Genomic DNA, 19970 nt, shown 5'->3' with positions numbered 1-19970 from the left:
TTACTTTGAACAAAACCAAACAAAAATCATCTTAGATGTTGCTCTGGAAAATTATAGTTCCAGAAAATAAATTTTCAGAACTAATTGTTCCATAAACAGGATTTTCAAGTGGATTAGTGTCACTGTTTCCCCATTGTGAAATAACCCTGGTTCCTCCCCTATGCCCACACCTTTCTGCAGTACCTTTAGTTCTTCCCAAATTAAATGCATCCTTTGCCACACTTAGCTTGAGTTGGCACATGCCGGTCCCTGTAAGCTTAGGGTACACCAGCAAAATCCCTACTGTGAGATGTTGCACCAGCGCACAAATGCATGAGGACTCTGTGATGCATCCATTGAAGTTGTTTTGTAACACACAAAAAAAATCTGCTTTGTTACATTTTATCATAAAAAGGAGAGCTAGAGAACACAGTTATGTAATAAGTTGTCACCACTCACTTTTGTAATGAGATCGCAGGACAGCTGGGGTGTAAGGACCTCCTTTCTCCTGTGACCTGCTTTGTGTGCTCAGCCTGAGTTACTGCATACTCAGCCAGGCAGAGAATAACCAGGAAAATCACCATGGAGAAATACATGCAGGCACAGTATGCCTCCTGCTTAGGCACACATTTATTTTTTCTCGTATGTTTTGGTGCTGAACTTTGTGCAGCTGTGTGCAGTGTCCACTTAGCACAAGAGGCAAGCAAGACTTAAAAAGACTTTACTGAGAGTTATGATTTTGTGGGGTATCAAGCGCATCATCTCCAAGGTAAAAGCCACCTCTCTGTAAATGATTTTAAGAAGTTCTGAAAGGTGCTGAGCATTTGAAAGGTCCTGAGCATTCCCAAAACCCACTAAAATTACCATGTATTCTACAGTCCACAAATGGGCAGATTTAGGTCTCATCATTAGTGTGTCTGGACATTTCTCCTGCGTTATGTAGTGTTTACAAGGGCTGCAAGCACTTTAAAGTAGTAGACAGCAGTCAGTGACCTTGATTCTAGGTATGGAGATATATTTCAGAAAATTCTCTCTATATGTGGTTTTTTTTGTTTGTAAACGTTTTAAGTGTCTATGCAAATCTACTGCACACAGTTTGATATCTTCACATTCTAATGATGTTGAAATGAACAAACAAGGAAACAAACAGATAAAGCTCCTAAATAGCCCTTATGAAAAAGCAAAACAAAGAAGTAAAAGATATACTGCCAATGCCATTAAGATGTGGTTAGCAATTCGTCTATGCGTGACTGAAAATAGGACAGATATTATGAAATTCTGTTATTCTGAAATACTGAGTACCAGTTACAAAAACGGTTATGGTTGGAATTGTCTCACAGGACTGATTTTTTTCCCCCTTTATAACTACAGAATTAATGGGTGGAAGACATGTAACAGCTCCAGAGGAAGATATTTTTTAAAAAATTCCTTAGAGCATAATGGATACTGTGTGACTATTTAATAACAACATTAACAAAAATATTATTAAAGAGATGCATTGTAAAAGATCTCTTTTGACAAGTAACTATAAAACATAATTCTATTTAGATTATTTTAATTAGAGTTGAGATAATATGAAAACATAAACACATCTACCCAATACACAGTACTAATGAAAACAGCAAACAGTATGTGTGAGTGCATTTAATTGCAGTTCAACAGGATACTAAAGCAGAAGTAGAAATTAAAGCAGAACAACACTCTTCATTGTCAGGAGTATTATGTTTTTAAAATATCCCTTCTACATGCGTATGTTTTCTTGGCTGAAGTTGGTTGTTTACCTGGAGAGATTCTCTTGATTATGTTTCCAGATTCAATACAAACATAAATCATACAGAAGAATTGAACATTTTTCATATCTGAACTTGTAACAGACCAAATTGGTGAAATACTGAGCATAAGGATAGTTCAGATACTGAAAGGTAGATATGTACATCTACTAGTAAAATAAGCTTCTGAGCTCTGGAAGGTTGTAATCTATACTGTTGAATTGTTAACACTGTCCTGGGTATAGTTTTGGTCCTGTACAATTCTCTGCCTCAAAAAGTAATCACTGTCAGGCCTGACTGGGAATTCAAATGGGCCAAGGACCGATAAGCAATATTCATAATCTACAGGTCAAAATGGGATGTTGCTAACAGCTGGAAGTTGAGCTATTTTTCTTTTTTTTTAAGAAGATGGCCTTATATCCCTTTTCCAGCTGTTTCAGTGAAAATAACATTTCTTTTTAATCTTTGAAAGTTAGAAACTTTTTATACCTGAGGAATAAGACATTACTCTTACTTATCAAATTTATCTCTCACAATTTAGAGCTCATTTCAAGCAATGTTTTCCCAAGATAGGAATAATGTCTTCAAAATCTGGTCACGTCTGTCAAAAAGAGAAACGCTGCAGAAGTGTTACAGTTTTTAGCTTTCAGGACCGCTATACCTGACAACCCACAGCTGCAATATAGTTGCAATTAAAATGAAAGTAGAAGCCAAGGAAAATGGAAACTGGGGGAAGATCCATTCTTTCCCTTATTTGTTCCCAGTCCGATTTGTCATCTGAGATACGACCAGAGGTGGAAGATGGAAGGGGGCAGCATCCCCCTAACCTTTAGTTACATGCTCTGTTGGAGGTCTCCTAAAGGAGAAGCTAGTATAACATGCACAGAGGAGAACAGAACCACAGGAATAGAAAGCACTGTGGATATTTGGTACCTAGAGTCACATTGCATGACTTCCTAACCACAGGCTACAGGAAAGAGCTGTATGTCTGTGCCATCCTTGAGTGTGTCACTAATGGTGAAATGATCGAAGCATGCTAATGGGCCATGAGATTACTTTAAAGAAGTATGCACTTGCTATTCATGCAGAAGGCAAGAGGTGTCTTACTCTAAATTAAAAACTAGTTGAACAGAAATTTCTAGGACTATGGCACTATGGTGCAATTAAAAATTAATTTTGTTTTAAAATGCATTATACTTTTAGTTATGAAAAGTATCTACAGTTAAAAACAGTGAAACCATTTAAACCATTTATCTATTTTTTTCCTTTTTTTTCCTTTTTTTTTTTTTTTTTTTCAAATTCCCATGATCCTGTAAGCTCCTTGTTGTGGCTGCTTGGGATATATTTCTTGCCTGCCACTGTGTAATTTCTGCCTTCTGCTCTTAAACTAAATTAAGATGTTGAGAAGTAAAACAAGAATGTCAAGATGGGTGCTGAAACTGTGTGTTTTATTTTTAATTGTAGTCGTAATTTAAGATTAGGTTCTATGAAATGAAAAAAAAAAGAGAAAATTAAATTACCTTACTAAAAAGACATTGTGTCTTCAGCTTGTTTACCATTGTATTTTGAGGCTTGACAGAATAATTGATTCAGGAGTATAGTAATAGTTCAGTGCCGTCTTTCACTTCTAGGTGACATAGATGAATCAAACTCAGATCCATTGTAATCTCAATTTTTTGCAATTTCAAGGCTACTTGATCATCTTAGTTCAGATCTTATAAATCAAATAACTCTTGCCAGCAGCACTGACTGATGACAATGTGTCAGGCATGCTGATTTCTGCAAATCAGAACTGAGGTACTGGGGACAGGAGTAAGTGAAGAAGCCTGTCTTCTCACAGGCTGTATTTTACCAAGAAAATTATGAATGTTATGGAATTTTATGTAAGTGTACATGAGCAAAAGAGAAAAAGCTAGAAACAGAGATGGTATATTGGGATGTTGAGGCAGAGGACAGAGATTAAGAAACCATAAAAGTGATGTGAAAGGTGTATTTGAAAGGTAGAATAGAGGTTAAAATTAGATGCATTGAAGGGCAATGAGAGAGATGTAGTAACTGATGAAGTCAGCGGGAGATAGGACTGTTAGGGAGTTTGTTTGAGAGACCTTGATGACAAAACCACAGAAAAAGCAAAGAAGCAAGTTTTGGAAGACCGAGTACAACTGGAGTCAGCTAGGATACTATGAAGGGTGTTTTAGAGTCAAGTAAGTAGTTTTGGAGGGAATATAACAGTAGATAGGAGAAAACTGAGAAAAAGAAAGGAGTGAAAGGGAAGATGAGTGTGTAGAAGGAGAATAGGATCATAAGGAAAGAAGCTGGAGGAAGGAAAATTTCTGAAGTTGGAATGAGTTGATCAGTGAATGAGAAGAATGGAATCATCTGGGTAGTTACCAAAATGAGTGATTTATGCAGTCACATGGCTACACTGATACTGTGTTATGTATGTGAGATGAGCCTGGGGAAAGGGGCTATAGCCTCTTACTTTCTTTGTTAAATCTGTGTTTTATGTGCTAGCTAGAATTTAAGAATGTAGGTTCCGTTCTCTGTTCTATCATACATTTTCTGCATGGTATAACACAACTGAAACCAGTTTTTCCATTATGTCAGGCAGCTGGAATTTGGCAGGATTTGCCAAATGCAGAATTTCCTCAGGCTCATTGGTTCTCAGTGATTTAACAAGCCACACATCTGTTCCCTGTAGAGCTCTATGCCTTAGTTCAGCATCTGTAAAATAGGGCTACTAGCTCTACCATAGTGAAGAGGAGTGTTGTGAGAATTAATTTTTTAAGGACTGTGAAGGTGCAACGTGCACAAATCCCAAAGATAAAAGAAGGTGGAGTAGCAAGCTTGTATTGCAGAATACTTCAAGGCTAGAGAAATATTTTTATGTTAAATTGAGAAAGGACTTTTGCCCTACTGTCTTTGCTAAATGTGAGAAATATTTGAATGATCCCTTGCATGGTCATAGTCTTACGTGTGAGTCATGGTAACATTACAGAATTTGCATGCAACTTCCATTCATAGGAGCATTAAGACCTTACCTGTCTTTTTAACAGAAAGGCAGTTCAGTTGTGTATTTTGATGCCTTTTCTATTTTGAAGTGTTCAAAGTGGTTTCTTTCACTGATACATGTTCACTCCTGACTTAATATGAAAATATTCTTCTTCTTAGACCTGATTTGAAAGTTATTTAATTCTTGGTATTACAATATCTTTAAAGATTTTTATTGATAGATTTTTGCTTTTGTATATCTAAGTGTGTACAAAACTTCTGAGTAGTATGATGGAGACATGACTGACAAAGCTGGCTTTGGTGCAAAGAATGAAGGGAACATAATCTCTTTGGGGTAGAGTTTTGTGTTTGTACAATCTCCACAGCTCTAAAACCTTGAGCCCTGACTGTATTTTCTGGATATTATGGTATTGCATATAGTAAATAGTTTTAGAATTCAGGACCTATCTTGAGAGATCTCAAAGGGCAGCTTTGAAAGATGCAATCCAAGAAAGCAAGGTGCAAGACTCCAGTAAGTGACTTGTTAATCGCTGGCTACACATTCTGCCAGTAAAGCTGGAATTTGGCTCCAGATTCTAACAAATGAAGGAAGGTATCCAGAGTGTCTGCCTGGGAGCTGGAGGTAGGATTCAGTCTGGAACTAAACCACCTATGCTTTCATCTCTGTATATAAGAATCTTTGTCTGATTTGGGTAGCTAACCTCCCATCATTCTCAGGAGAGATGTAGGATTCAATTCAATTGGCTAAATATAGGCATCTAATGTCATTTGGGGTGCCGTAAAGGTGTCTTTGACATGTACAGGAAGCTGTCAGGTATGATACAGGGCATACATACAGGAGACCTGCACTCTTCTGGATGGCAGCTGGAAGCCTGGTGGGATGCCCCAGGGAATCTCCAGTGATGGTGTATACCTGTGTTAAGACAAGTGACCTAATACCAAGGCGACTGCTTAAGGCAAATTGCTCCCTGGACAATATTGACTGTCTCGACTAGATCTCAACTGATTGTAATGAGAGCTTAGATACGTAGTGTAAATGTAAATAGCTATGCTATAAATTTAGTTATCTAAATCTGGAACTGAATTTAATCCTAACTGTAGGAAAAAAAAAACCCTAACTTTTTCTACAGTTTTTGTGCAAACTGTACTTTAGAGAGACGCAGTTTGAGGGATGCAGTAAACACAAACTGGTTTATTGCATCTCTCAGCCTATCTAATGAACAATTAGCATGCTTTAACAAAATAACATTTTATAGGATACAGAAAAGGTGCAAAAGGCTCTTCTAGTTAGCTACAAAAGCTCAGATGCTAGATTCTTGTGTAATTATGTAGAAAAATTATTGACACATGTTGACAGATGGACCTTGTTAACTCCAAACAATATAGCAGAAGTGTTATGCTGTAGAGCGCTAGAGACTATGTAGGGTTCTGTACAGAATCCTTAGATTGGATAGACATATTAAACTGAGATATCTTTGTCTGAATTAGTAATAATAATGTCAAAGCCCAAAATAATACAGGAGGTATTTTACGTCACCAAGGTCAGCAAATGGTTGCATGCTAGCATGAACAAGCAGAAAACATGTTTCTAGCTTCCATAATCCCCTTTGAAAATCATTCTAGACTTCTTTTATATCATTAACTCTTGTCTTCAGAGAAATTCATAGCTATTTATTGGTGGACACATTTTCAGAATCTGCATTTATTTGCATTCGCAAAATAAAATGGTCTTTAAAAATGCTTCAGAGCAGTTTGGGGTTGGTTTTTGGTTTTGTTTTTTTTTTTTTTGTTTATTTCCCTCCTCCGTCTGCCCCCCACCAAGACCTTGCAGGTGTTTTTGTGAAACTTTTAAAAGATGTTAGAGCAAGTCCAGAGGAGGGCCATGACGATGACAAGAGGGCTGGAACATCTCTCCTATGAGGACAGGCTGAGAGAATTGGGGCTGTTGAGCCTAGAGAACAGGAGGCCCCAGGGAGACCTTATAGTGGTCTTCCAGTACCTAAAGGGGGTTCATAAGAAAAATGGGGAGAAACTCTTTAGCAAGGCCTGTTGTAATAGGACAAGGGATAATGGTTTTAAAATAGACAGAGGCAGATTCAGACTGGATAAAGGGAAGAGATTTTTTTACAATGAGGGTGGTGAAGCACTGGAACAGGTTGCCTGGAGAGGTGGTGGATGCCCCATCCCTGGAAACATTCAATGTCAAGTTGGATGAGGCTCTGAGCAACCTGATCTGGTTGGAGATGTCCCTGCTTCTTGCAGGAGGGTTGGACTAGATGACCTTTAAAGGTCCCTTCCAACCCAAAGTGTTCTAGGATTCTATGTTACAAATAGCTTCTAAGACAACACTAAGGCGTAATGAAACAGTTGATCATTCATAAGTTACTAAAAGGCCAAATGATCCATTAGATGCTGCTATTCTGACACCAAGAAAGAGGTACACAGTTGAAGCAGTGGCTAGAGACTTGACTGGACAAAGGCCAGAGCACTTTTTGAAGCTGCCTAGGAAGACTGAGCTGCACCATTGCAGCTGCATTTCTAGGTAGGAACGGTCTCAGTTTTGGAATAATCAGAGATCCTGCACATCATGTTACTTGAAGTGTCACCTTTTCAACTCACTAGCTGAATTCCTGCAAAACCACAAAGACACCATTGCTTGGGAAAGGACCAGGAATATATTTCTGAGTGACCAGAGATCTTTTTCATCTTTACAAATAATTAGGTCATTGATGAATTTGTTGTCTAGCAAAAGTGTGCAGTTTAAGTTTAATTAGTACACATTAATATTTTGGTCTGATCAGAGAGTTATTTTGGCTCATGTCCCAGACAATGACTTTTAACCATATTGTTAGAGTCTGCCCCTCTTCATTGAACTCTCCCATGAAATTACTAGCCCTAGGAGTCAGTGTTTCAAAGCAGAAGCTGTTTTTAATTATTAAAGGAAGTAAATCCCCTCAATAGATTGTAGATGAGTTCCAGATGAATGCCCACATTTACCCTTTGCAATTTTTCTTAGTTCTAACAGGACACAGTTAATTCACATGGTGCCCAACACAGCTTTAACAAACAACTAACATCATGCAAACCTAAGTCTATTTAAGTTTTTGTCTGACATTCCAATAGAAAGAGTGGATTTTTAGTGAAAACAGTCTAGTTCTGTATTTGTAACACAAAAAATTGCAGCGCTCATAACCTAAAAATGAAATAGACCACAAACAAAATTGAAATCTACTCCACTGGGATAGATTATCTTTTAACAGGTCATTCTAAGTAAGGGATGGTGAATAGATTCATGGTCCAAGGAAGATCTTGCTACTCTCAGGGCAATAATTTCGTCTTGACAATAGTAAGTAGCAAATTCCTGACCTTTAAAAATACTCTGACTTGTTAAGCTTGACATGCTAGAACAAGAGTTAAAGCACCCTTTACTCTCTTTCTCTATTTACTTTTCTCAGCTTTAGTTATCTAAGGCAGCGGTTCCTGAGATGTTTTTCACTGTTGTGAACTAAATATGCAGACAGTTGTACACCTGGATGCTCCTCTATTTTGGAGGAGGCATTTAGTGTTCCAGGTCATTGGACCTGAAGCAGCAAGGAGCATCATGAAGTTAGGATATTTTGAGTATGGAGCCAGATGAGTACTGCAACAGACTATTTAGCATGACATTGCAAATCATCATTGGTCTGTGGCTCTATAGTCCATGACATCGAGCACTAAGGTTATGTCTTTATTAATAAGTAGTGCAATAGGAACAGATCTGAGTAGTGAAAAAGTTGTTGGTTACCTGATGATCACAGTATGTAGATTTAATTGGTTTTAATGTGAACCAGCCTTAGTTGTGGTCCTATGGGCAAAAGGCCGTAAGGAATTTGAGCACATTTTGTACAATTCTGTAATGTACCTGTGGTGTGTAGATCCACCCAAAAGGAATGAGTTTCTCATGCTCTGTATCTGCTCTGCAATCCAAAGCACAGCCATTAAAGTGGGGTTAATGCAGAGGCTCACTTCAAAAGTAAGTGTTTGATTCAAACTAGTATCAAGTGTTTCATTATTCCATGACAACTCATAAGGAAAGTTTGATTTTCATGTATAGTTTTTAAGCTGACACTTTTCCCCTAAGCTTTTAGGAATTTCAGTCTTTGAATATTTAAGGCAGCCCTTCATAAACTGAATAAACAGCAGAGGGTTGCTTTCGAGTGATGAGTGCTTGGTATTATATTGTAAATTTCATTATACAGGCATCAGCAGTCTAATTGTTTTGCAAGATGTACCCAGCAATGCAGCTGGTGAAGAGCTCCCTTTCTTATCAAAATATGATTGCAATTATTATATGCAAGGCTGTAAAACTCTATTTTATTTTGAATTAAATTGATTAGAATGAAGACATGCATTTTTTCCTAATAAAAATTAATCCAAATTTTGGAGGGAAATGATCTCTACCTCACCAAAGATTGTCATATGAAATTATTTTTACTAATCTAACCTTTAAGCCAAATAAAAACGATAAAAAGATAAAACCCTAGGTAAATTTCTTGAATGTCAAGTAATGAAAACTATGCAAAGTCTGTATTTTTCACTCAAAAATTCCATTTTTCTTGTAGCCCAAGCAGCGCACATCAATAGTATCTTCTCTGGAATTTCACCGCATGAATCACAGCCACAATTATTTTCAAATGAACTCATCCATTGGCTGCACAAGTTTTATTTCTACTCCTGCAATCAGTCCAGCTAATTATTCCCTTGGATCTCTGGAATACAGTGTTGAAGAGAGAGAACTTCCAGGTATGGGAAAAAAAGCTTGGTTTGCAAAGCTTTATGAAAGCTTTTATGAAAGCATCTACGGTTTTAAGCTAGAATTGTGGTTGTCTTTGGTAGTGAAATACATTTATCATAAATACACAAAATTATTCCTGACTCTTTTTTTTTCTGCTGCTCAACAAAGAGTTCTCATATATCATGACCAGTATTATTAAAATATATTTTTTTCATAAATGTTATATTTTGAATAAATGAAACTTTGTTTTACAGAAATGCCTAGAATTTAGATCTTGTAGTTTTTGAAATTAGGATGATGCAGGTACCATCATAGAACACTTCCAGGGATGGAGCACCCACACCTCTACTTTCATCATTGTGTGGTCAGCATACTTTAATATGAATTTTAAGTTGGAAAAATGATTAGAAGTCAGTAAAGATGAGGAAGGGAAGATTTCTAAGTAACCTGGCATTGTTTCTGCAGTAGAAATGGGATTTATTAAAGCAAAACTTTAATATATTTGCTCTGATGATAAGAATTGAGTAAGGCGACAGTATGATTGTAACTGTGAAGATTTTATCTCTATACAGAAGTTTACCTAATGAAAATGCTTTAAAGAGGATTAAAATATTTTCTTTGTCACAGATCAAAACTTCAGGAGCAGTAAACCATGCATTTAGCTGCTTCTGTCCCTTCAAATTTCCTATGCGACTTGCTTTATTTAGGCTAAACTTGTAGCAGAAAAGTATAGTATTTGGGAAAGCTGATGTATTGAAACAAATTTCTTTGATAGTTAGTTAATGTGATCTGCAGATAGAGTTATTTCTTTTAGAGAGATTTAAGATCTAAATATAAGTAGATGACTAAAATAAAAAAATTATACAAATGTTGAAATTCATTACAAACTTATCAATTGGCTTCTGTAGCATTGGTCTTCAAATGAGATGAATCCTGTATATCTCTGGTTGGTAGGGTTTGAAAATTCTGAAAATGGTTATTTTTAAATGATCGAAAAATAATTAATTTCATAGTTAGATAAAAGGAAAATTATATTGTTAAAGAACTGTCATGAAATAAGTTTAGAGTGAGAAATTCTATCTGTTAAGGTGAATAAAGAGTTAAAAGGATCAGAAAATAGTCATATTGCTTTTCTTGGACTGACTGTGTCATTATCTTTGAAACTAAAATGATGTACTTTTATTCATGGTTATAGCAAATGTTTTTAAGCCTATCTGGAAATAATTAATTTGGATGGTATCTTTTATTCCTAGGTCTGAGGTCATTAGATTTTTTTTAGGGTTTTGAGAGGTGTTTTGTTATTTTTTTGTCTACTGTAAATTCTCTTCAGAGATCACAATTTCATTCTGGGTAGTTGAATGGTACTAAATGTCTTGATGTCTAAAAGCAAAAATAGGAAAACAGAAAGAACATTAATTGGAGTTAGATAATGAACTTCTCCAGATTTCTGCTGCTGCACGGTTCTGCTTAGGTTCTTCATAATATCTGGATTTGCTTTACTTTTATCTTCTTTGGTTAAATTCACAATGGACTGCACTTAGTAACTATATCACTGTATTTCATTTGGTCTGAAATTGAAATTATAATCTTATGCTTATTGGAACTGTACATTTCTAATTTGTGTGATTTATGGATTGAGTGGAAGCTGAATTTCCTCTTGTCTCTGCCTAGAAAGCTAACAAAAAATAACAAAGGCAAAATGACTGGTTCTGAACTTCTGGGCATCTTCTACAAGTTTTTCAAGAGTACAGTTTACCATAAGTAAATCATTAATTTAGCATCAGTAAATTTAATTATACTAAAACTGCAATATTCCCCCCCCCGTCCCCACTTCTCAGAGGGTTTCTATCCTAGAATTATTTAAGTGATATATAGGATCACCGATTAGACACAATCTTAGTCTGAATGAAAAAAACTCAACATTTTATTTTGCTCATTAAGGTCTTTTTGGCTGCTTAATAATAGATGATGCACTGTAATTCTGCAAGAGACAAGGAGTACTAATGTGTAACAAGAATAGAAAAATCCAGAAAAATAAAAATTGGCTCTCTTGGAAAAGTCTCTGAGGCTTGTTTCTTACCTAGATTGTTAAAAGTTAAACCTTGAATAATAATGATCAGCAAGGAGTAGCAGAAGCAGTGTTCTGCTGCAGCTTTTTTCCTGATTTAGCTAGCTGTTGTTTCACTGAAAGGTTCCTTGTTCCTTTTCCAGATCTACAGTGACAACAATTATAATTCATCATAAGTCTTGATTATAATCCTTTGAATTGCCAACTTGTTCTGAAAATTCGTTGAAGATCTACACTTTAAGGGAATGTTTGGTTCAATAATAATTGAGAATTTGTGTGCATTTGAGTGTTTCCTTCTGTATTATATTCTTAAGCATTTATGTCTCTCATGTTTTTTTAAAAAACATCATCAGCAAAAAGCAAAAAATTATTTTTTTTCATGCTTGTCAAGGTCGAGGGTCTTCTGGCTGACCAGAAAGAAACAATATACCAAAGGAACCCATTTTCATAGTAACTTCAGCTAGTAGTTTTTTGTTGCCTTCTTTGAAACAATCAAAATGCTTTTCACAGGATTTCTAAATCAGGAACTGCTGTTAAATAAGGCATTAGTATTTCCCTACTCAGTTTCAGTGCTTTTTATGTTTCTTCAGGAAACTTGCAATGATTCATTATCATTCAGATGAGAGCAGGAGATGAATACAACAAAATAATTATTCTAATTCTAAAATCTTCGTCATTTTACCTCTACCTCAATAGTCTGCTGCCAAAGAAGAATCAATCTCTTGTAACTTTTGGTAAAAGTTTTATCTTTTTAGAGAAAATTCCATTTTATATTTGGGGATAGCAGTTTTACTCTTGGTGTTTGCTAATTCCCTACATCCCCTGATTTGAAACAGGGATCCTGATTTTCAAGAAGTATATTTCTATCAAATAGAAAACCACTGAACTCTACTACAGCACTATATTATCCGACTGACAGGATATGACAACATTTTCTGATTAATTAGCTGGAGAACAGTCCACATATAATGGTAAGTATGTGTTTTGGCTTTGGGATCAGATGACCTTGTAGTGTAAACACAACTGTGTGTGTTGCCTGCATGGATGGCAGAAAATACCTTAATATCAGGTTGCCTGCAACTGAAGTGTAAGGATAAAGATTCTGTTATTTGTTTTGAACTGATGAAAGAACCTGCAACAAGTTGATGGAAACTCTTTTTGCACTCCGGTATACATAGGGCGGACCGTGAATGCAGTTTTGGTATGGCCTGTTTTCACAGCTTTATTTGCAGCAAGAACATTGACTTCACAGAAGTGTTCTCGAACTCAGAGTGAATAATCATGCTTTTACAGCATTTAATTTCACTTCAAGTTGGACGTCAGTGGATCTGAATAATATCAGCTTCTACCATTAAACTTTCTATGCTAAAAGTGCGTCCACTCCATTGCACAGGTCATTATTGTCATGGCAAGATGGTAGTAAGTTTCTTGATCATCTGAATAGATGTTTACTGTATGTTTTGTATGACATCACAAATGATAAATTAAAGACCTGGTAATCAGGTGAGAGTTTTGTTAGTGAGATGTTCCTCATGTAACTTTGACCGTGAAGCCAAAGATATGCAAGATCATTCACTCCAGGAGAGGGCAGTGTGGGCTTTCAGGGAGATGCCTCTAATATAGCGCTATGCCTTCTTGCATACATCCCTGAAGTTCTTTCAAAACTGTAAATCTTAAAGGTTGAAGGCAGCAAAATCGTGGCCATGTGGCATCAGCTTGGCACAATCAACACTTGCAGTTGAAATTGTCACTCTGGATTATTTTATTTTTCATTTCTGCTTGAGCAGTCAGAATAATGGATCTTTCTCTAAGCCATATTAACTTCATTATGTCTTCTTGTACTGAGTATAATTGGGCTGTGAAATCAAAAAGACAGTTCTGCAGATATTCTTGTTCTGTCTCAGACCAGAAAATAGATCGGTACTCAGATGCATGTATGCAGCGAAAACATTAGCGGTTGTCTGTAGGTAATCTCATGGCAATCTTTATTTTCAGTCCATTAAAATCTTTAAATTTTCAATAAATTCTGTATACCATTCTTTGTAAAAGAGCGTACAATTTTTATCTCATTTTCTTGTGGTACCTAAAGGTATTTACTGAGTTTATCTCTTAGTTACAAAATCTGTCTCCACTGTAGGACCATAATGTAACTCTTACTCTTTTTACATGTCTTGTTTTCTGAAGATAAGTAACATTATTTCATTCATCTAAGAAGGCCACATTGATCCTCAGAACAATCCAGAATGTACAATTCAAGAATTCAGTCTTTAAAATGTGGACTATAATTTTTTTTCTCTTCTACAGTGAAAATATAATATTTGAGTTATAGCTTAGGTATCTTCTAGAAGTGTCTTCAGATCTTCTTTAAAGTAAATACATGATCAAATTGTTTTGTGTCACAAACTTGGTTTTTCTGAAGCAAAAGCAGCCCTACACGTAAAGATAAGCTTGCAATTTTATCTTTCTCTTTTGAGAGAATCAAGATAACTCTGGCTGTTAGAAAGTATTAGAAACTTGGTTCAGAGTTCTGGTCTAAAATTCCTGGCTATGTTGCATTCCTATATACAGTCAAAATTTATTTTGCTGCAGGTATGTTCCTTTATGTGACATTAGCAAAGCTGCTCTTTAAAGTAGGTCACATATTTGTCAACATCACTTTCTTATTCAAATATCTCATTTATTAAGATCTGGTATGAAAAGATCAAACTGTGATGTCTATGTAGACTCTTCAAGCCATATTTCTTCAAACAGAAAAACTTTTGGAATTACTAGAAGTGAAATACAAAAGGAAAGGAGTGCAAATAAAAAAGAAAATACCTTTTATTGCTATTGTATATTTTTAGGTGTGCTTTATGTAACTTCACAGTACACTGTTTTGTCTGTTAACAATACCTTACTAGTTACCAAAAGAACACATGGTTTTCCAGTGACAGAGTGAGTGGAAAATATTGATATGTAATGAAATAAGCACAATCAACAAATGCTGGTGAATAAAGCATTCCTATCTCCTGCACATCTCCAAAAAAAGTGTTATTAAGATCTTGTTCTGACCTAGCATTGATCGAGAACTCTCTCCCAGATGAAATGCTTGACAAGGTCAAATTCAAACCCTCTTTTGTCCGGTTTTTAATTTTCTTAATAATCTTCTTGATTACAGTGCAACAAAATCTTCCAAGGCATTCTTCAAACGAGGTTAATTTGAGCCTTTTAATCTGTGAAGATTATCTGTTTTATAGCCAAGTTCAACTGAGTGCAATTAGTAAGATGTAGTAGAGCTATTCCAGGAACTGCTACTGGGGATCGTACTCAGTACTGCCTCAAACAATTTCTTTTTGTTCTAATTAAGTTGTCCAGCAGACGTAGCATGTTAAAGTCTCCTTATGTTGCCCTTCTTTTTGCTGCTTCTAATTCCAGCCTTTGCAGAGTTATCCAAGGCAAAGACACAGTCTGTCCCAGAGGAACAGACTGTAGTGTAGGGTTAGATAATATTATAAACTTCTATTTGTTAACTATTATTGTGTTTACACCTTACAGTTTCAAAACAACATACTCTACAAAGCTCATGGTAATTATATCTCACTGTAAACAATATGTCAACATGTGCTGTATAATGTCCAAAAAATCTGATAGCAGAAAGATCAAATGAGGTGATGCCTGGGAAGCTGTAGATGGAACTAACTCCTATCGTTCCATTCAAAAACGGTTTATTTTTTTTTCTGCAAGAAACTGATATTCTGTAGTAGTCCTTGCATGAAATGTTACATACAATAAGCTCCTAAATCCCATGGCATCTGAACTTAAAAATAATCTCGTTGGAGATGCTTACATTTTCCAACTTAAACTTAATAACAATGTTACCTTCAATATTCATGACAGTATTACCTTCATTACCTTCAGTATTGCCTGTACAGTGTTATCTTACAGTCTTTTCTCAGGCTTAACTGAATTATCTGGGCTAACCCACTTGGTCTGAACCTGCTCCCCAAACATACTGTTTCACATTTCACTATGTGGATATTCTGATTGCTAAACCAATAGTAAACTAATATGAAAACAAAACAATTTGAAACAGACATACTGAAGGAATAAAACTGCAGAGGGGTCTCTAAGCCCTGATGTCAGATATAGCTTTGGATGTGTTAGTAATACAAGAAATGACATGAACAGCTAATCTCATTTCAAATTAAATTCTGAACCATCTGACCGCATGTGGATAGGCGTGTTTTGAGCAATGTGCATGCCTATCTTTTATTCAAATAGCTGTTCTTCAGAGGATTTGTTCTTTTCTCCCACATTATTTGCTACAAATAAAGCCAATTGGCAATTGTTGACAATACGGGGGGGGGGGGGGGGGGGAATCCCATGTAATATGTAAAATACATTTACTGATTTTGAAAGCATAAATTCTTAGGCCTCAGTCTGGCAAGCAGGAAGGTAGGAAATAGAGCAATCTGTGATGATGCTGGAGATGAGAATTTCTTAGAGACTGTCCTAAAATTGGAGAATATTTCCCTCAGGATCCTTAGGAACACTACGTGTTACACTACAACCAGCTTCAGGTATTAGGTATTTCTTTGACTCTTTTTTTTTGCCCCTAAAGTAAACAAAAAGTAATGTATGCATGTTTGTGTACAAGTCTATCTGTGCTATTAAAATCTATTACACTTCATTTAGTTGCACACGTCCTCTTCTTTGCGGGGTCACAGAAGAGACATGTAACAGTGGTTCATTACATCATAAAATGTTTTCCTGAAGGAACATCAGATATTACAAGAGTAATCCTCTAAAGAATTTTTAAAGAGCTTCTTTGGAGGGAAAGATTATGAATACAATTGTTGAAAGCAATATAATTTATATTTTTAGTTATATATGTTTGATCTGCATTTTTGCAGTTGTGATAACGATCCTGACATGTAAGGTCAAAAGAAAAAATATTTTCTGTAATGTTTCCTTTACAATTCTTAGCCATTTCTAGAAGCACAGTAACTATAAGCAATACTCGTATTTATCTGATTCTCATCTTACTCAACTCTTTGCTTTGCTAGTTTGGGTATATTTATTAAGCGGGAAACAAAATAACTCCTTAACATGTAGTGGGACCATACGCAGACAGATCATTTTACTCTTTAGGGTGTCAGCATGCCTTGTATTGTTCCCTCACCTTTCCTTTGGACATTTTGTAAATAAGATTGACCAAGCTCTGGAGGGATGCTCATGAAAACTTCCTCAGTCAGAAGAATTGCTATTGCAAGATGAGGGCTATGAGAAAAGAACACTAGGATGTTTCAGTCTTCTGTTCCTTACAGTATTGTTTGTGGTACAGTTCTCTTTCACCCTGTGAATGCATTTAAACCAATTGTAGCATTATTTAGAATATTCTAGCTTACATTTCAATCTGTTTTTCTTTTCTTCTTACCATGTCATCTTGTTGATATTTAATCGCTTTTCTACTGCTTCTCCTTACCAGAATGTATCTTCTAGAAAGCTTTGTGTTCACCAGCTATATTTCTGAGCCCTATGTGAGATGATTAGAACTGGAGGAAAGGGCAAAAATGTGCCTGTTTTGTTGAAAGAACGTGTAGTCCTCCGAGCATACTTAGTGACCTCCAGTTTTAAGAAACCAAACCTCTCTGAATTACATAGCTACCAGTAAGAAAGAATTTTATCTGTTTGTTTTTCTTCTAAGACCATTCTGAAATAAAAGACAATTCTTATTTCTCTTTCTTACTCTTTCTGCATGTAACTCAACTATGTCTTCTTCTATTTGCTGTTCCTTGCTATCCAATTCTAATGCTACTGTCATTTGCTGTAATAAATCTCTTTATGTTATTCCACACTGTATTTAAAAATGGTCTATATGGGTGGGAAAACAAGCCTTCTGTACCTTTGGTGAATATCCACCAGCTAGGGTAGAGTTGCTCCTACTCATTAGCTAATTAACTAGGTATTTTATAACCAGGTCTAGTTGAACAATATAAAAGCAACACATACCAGAGTACATTGCAGGTAGCAGTATTCTTGCGGAAAATGGAAGTCTGATGACATTTAATGAAAGGAGAAAACTGAATGCAGATCTCCCTCATTCTGCAATAGCTACCATCATTTTGTCTAAAATGAAGATGACACAGTGAGTTCCAGAATTTTGATTCTAGCCTTGAAAAACTTTTTTTTCAGCAGGTATTAGTCAATAAATCTGAGACACTTTCATGAATGGTTTCAGAATGATTGAATAGATTTTATTATAAACCAAGATGAAATATTTACAACTATTTTTTTCTGTGTTACTGAATAACTTATGTACAGTAGCTAGTTTGTCATTAGATAAGAATTCAAAAAGACACTGTCAAGTCTAAAAAAAAAATTAAAATATTCCTTGCTTTCAGGAACATTCTGCACTTTGGTAGAAATAAATAATTGCACAAATTCAGGATATAATAAATAATATAAGTTGTCAAGAGGTTTATTTGAAAATCTCTAGAACCACTCTTATACCTAATGTTGGACTTGGTCATACATGTTCTGTGTATGAGTGTTCATTTTGTATTTCTAGTTGTAATGTAGTTCTAAAGTAAAGTTGTATAAATGGAAAGGATTTTTTCCACATTTCTAATTTTTACATAGTGAGAGACTCATTATCTTCTTAGAGTTATGCAGAGGATTCAATGAGATTTTGGACCTACTTAGATGAAGAAGAAAGGGGCAGATGGCTACGTCTGGGGAAGCTACAAAGTTGTACTCTGAAAATATGTCAGAGCTGTCAGAGAACCAAATGAATAAATTGTCATAAGTTTAACAAAAACAGAAGAACATAAAATAAAAAGCATTAGAAAGGTTGGTCTGAGTAAGAGTCTAAGTAAGTCTAAGTAAGAGTTTTATGTACCCTGTATCATATTTGAGAATGACTAAATATGAATGCTTTTGGGAAATGCATAATTGCAAAAAAAAAAAAGCATAGTGACACCTCTTCAGAATGTCATTTCAGCCTTCCACTATTTGCAGCCAAAGGTCCTCCTAAGCCCAAAGCCTTCCTGGATGTTTCATATCTATTACATAACCTTGGATTTATGTTCTGTGGATTTATCCGTTCTCCATTGAACTAAAGTATAATTTTTGTATCCATAAGATATTATTGCAAGGAGTTCCACACGTAACTAAATATATAAACCCCATGAGAGGGTTGCACCTTTTGTTTCCAATTGTTTAAAAATTCAGAAGGCTGAAAAGTGGGTCCATTGTTTATGTTCTAGGGTTTTCATTTGTGTGACTTGCACCTAGCAGATTGTGACACTGGCTGATGCCAATTTTCTGCATTTCAGCAGCACTGTTCATAGAACTAAGATTCTTAATTCCTGAGACATAGAATAATTTTCTTTTGGATTGTGGCTTTTTTTTTTCCCTAGTTATGGATATTTTTCTTATATCAAGAGAAGGCCTTTGTTACATCATTTGAAAGAAAAATCTTATTCCCACTTTTATCGATGTTTTGTAGAGCTCATTTTACTCTTTGTACATTTACAAGAATGAAAGTATTGGAGTCTTACTCTGTAGCGGCATTATTTTTGTATATTACTTCTTACTATTTAAGTCATGCTGAAGTACCCTGTCAAGAAGAACTCTGGGTCAATCTTGCACAGCTCACAAGGAATAATATTACTCATCTTCTAAGGACTTTTTTTTAAAGAAAATATTTTAGAATTGCTGTTTCCAGATATAACTCATGGGAATGACAGTATTCTCTGTAATCCTCCTTCTCCAGAACCCATATTGGCAACAGTAGAGGCAACACACACCTTCTGTCATCAAAAAAAAAATCAAACATAGACTTCTACATAGTCTTATGAAGGAGTTTGTGTCACACTTCCGATGATCACTAATTTGTAATGTTATCTGCAGTCTCTTTTTTAATATATCAGATAACTAGCAGCTTTTATAAGATCTGTGCTTCTGGTATGAATCAGGCTTCAAGTGGCTGTAGAGAAGTATGTCTTTGCACAATTTGGAAGATGCTTACTTGTCAAGAAAGAAGAATCTCCATGTGAAACCTCAAGTTATATGTGAAAACCCAAACATCTACAAAAATAATTTAATGATAGCATTTTTAGTATCACTTCAGTTAAAATCTAGTTTAGTTTAAATTCAATTTAGTTGAATTCTCTGGAGCCCAGTATGCTTGCTTTTTTAAATGTAAATTTAAGTTTTTCTTCAAATATAATGCTCCCCTAGCAGCTTTTCATTTACCAAACTATCAAGATATCAGATAGCTATAGATAGATAGATAGATAGATACTCACGTTTGAGAGCTATCTTGTTACTGTTACAATTAACTTACATGAGCTATAATCAGGAGAAAAGTAGATGCAGGTTTATT

General features: G+C 35.5%; 1 protein-coding gene across 2 annotated transcripts in view; it reads left to right on the top strand.

The window, feature by feature from the left end:
- ANKS1B (ankyrin repeat and sterile alpha motif domain containing 1B) overlaps nt 1–19970 on the top strand; it is a 444690-nt gene that overhangs the window by 166469 nt on the left and 258251 nt on the right. Inside the window, exon 12 of one of the 2 annotated variants that reach the window (XM_086750799.1) lies at nt 9362–9518. In XM_086750799.1, coding sequence (XP_086606925.1) covers nt 9362–9518 — 157 coding nt within the window. Of the gene's footprint in view, nt 1–9361; nt 9543–19970 lie in introns of both variants that reach the window. The other variant, XM_086750791.1, reaches the window with a different exon arrangement.

The sequence above is a fragment of the Chlamydotis macqueenii genome, chromosome 1, assembly GCF_036417535.1.
Source record: "Chlamydotis macqueenii isolate bChlMac1 chromosome 1, bChlMac1.mat, whole genome shotgun sequence".
NCBI lineage: Eukaryota > Metazoa > Chordata > Aves > Otidiformes > Otididae > Chlamydotis > Chlamydotis macqueenii.
The sequence above is the reverse complement of the archived record's forward strand: the minus strand, read 5'-3'. Positions and strand labels throughout refer to the sequence as shown.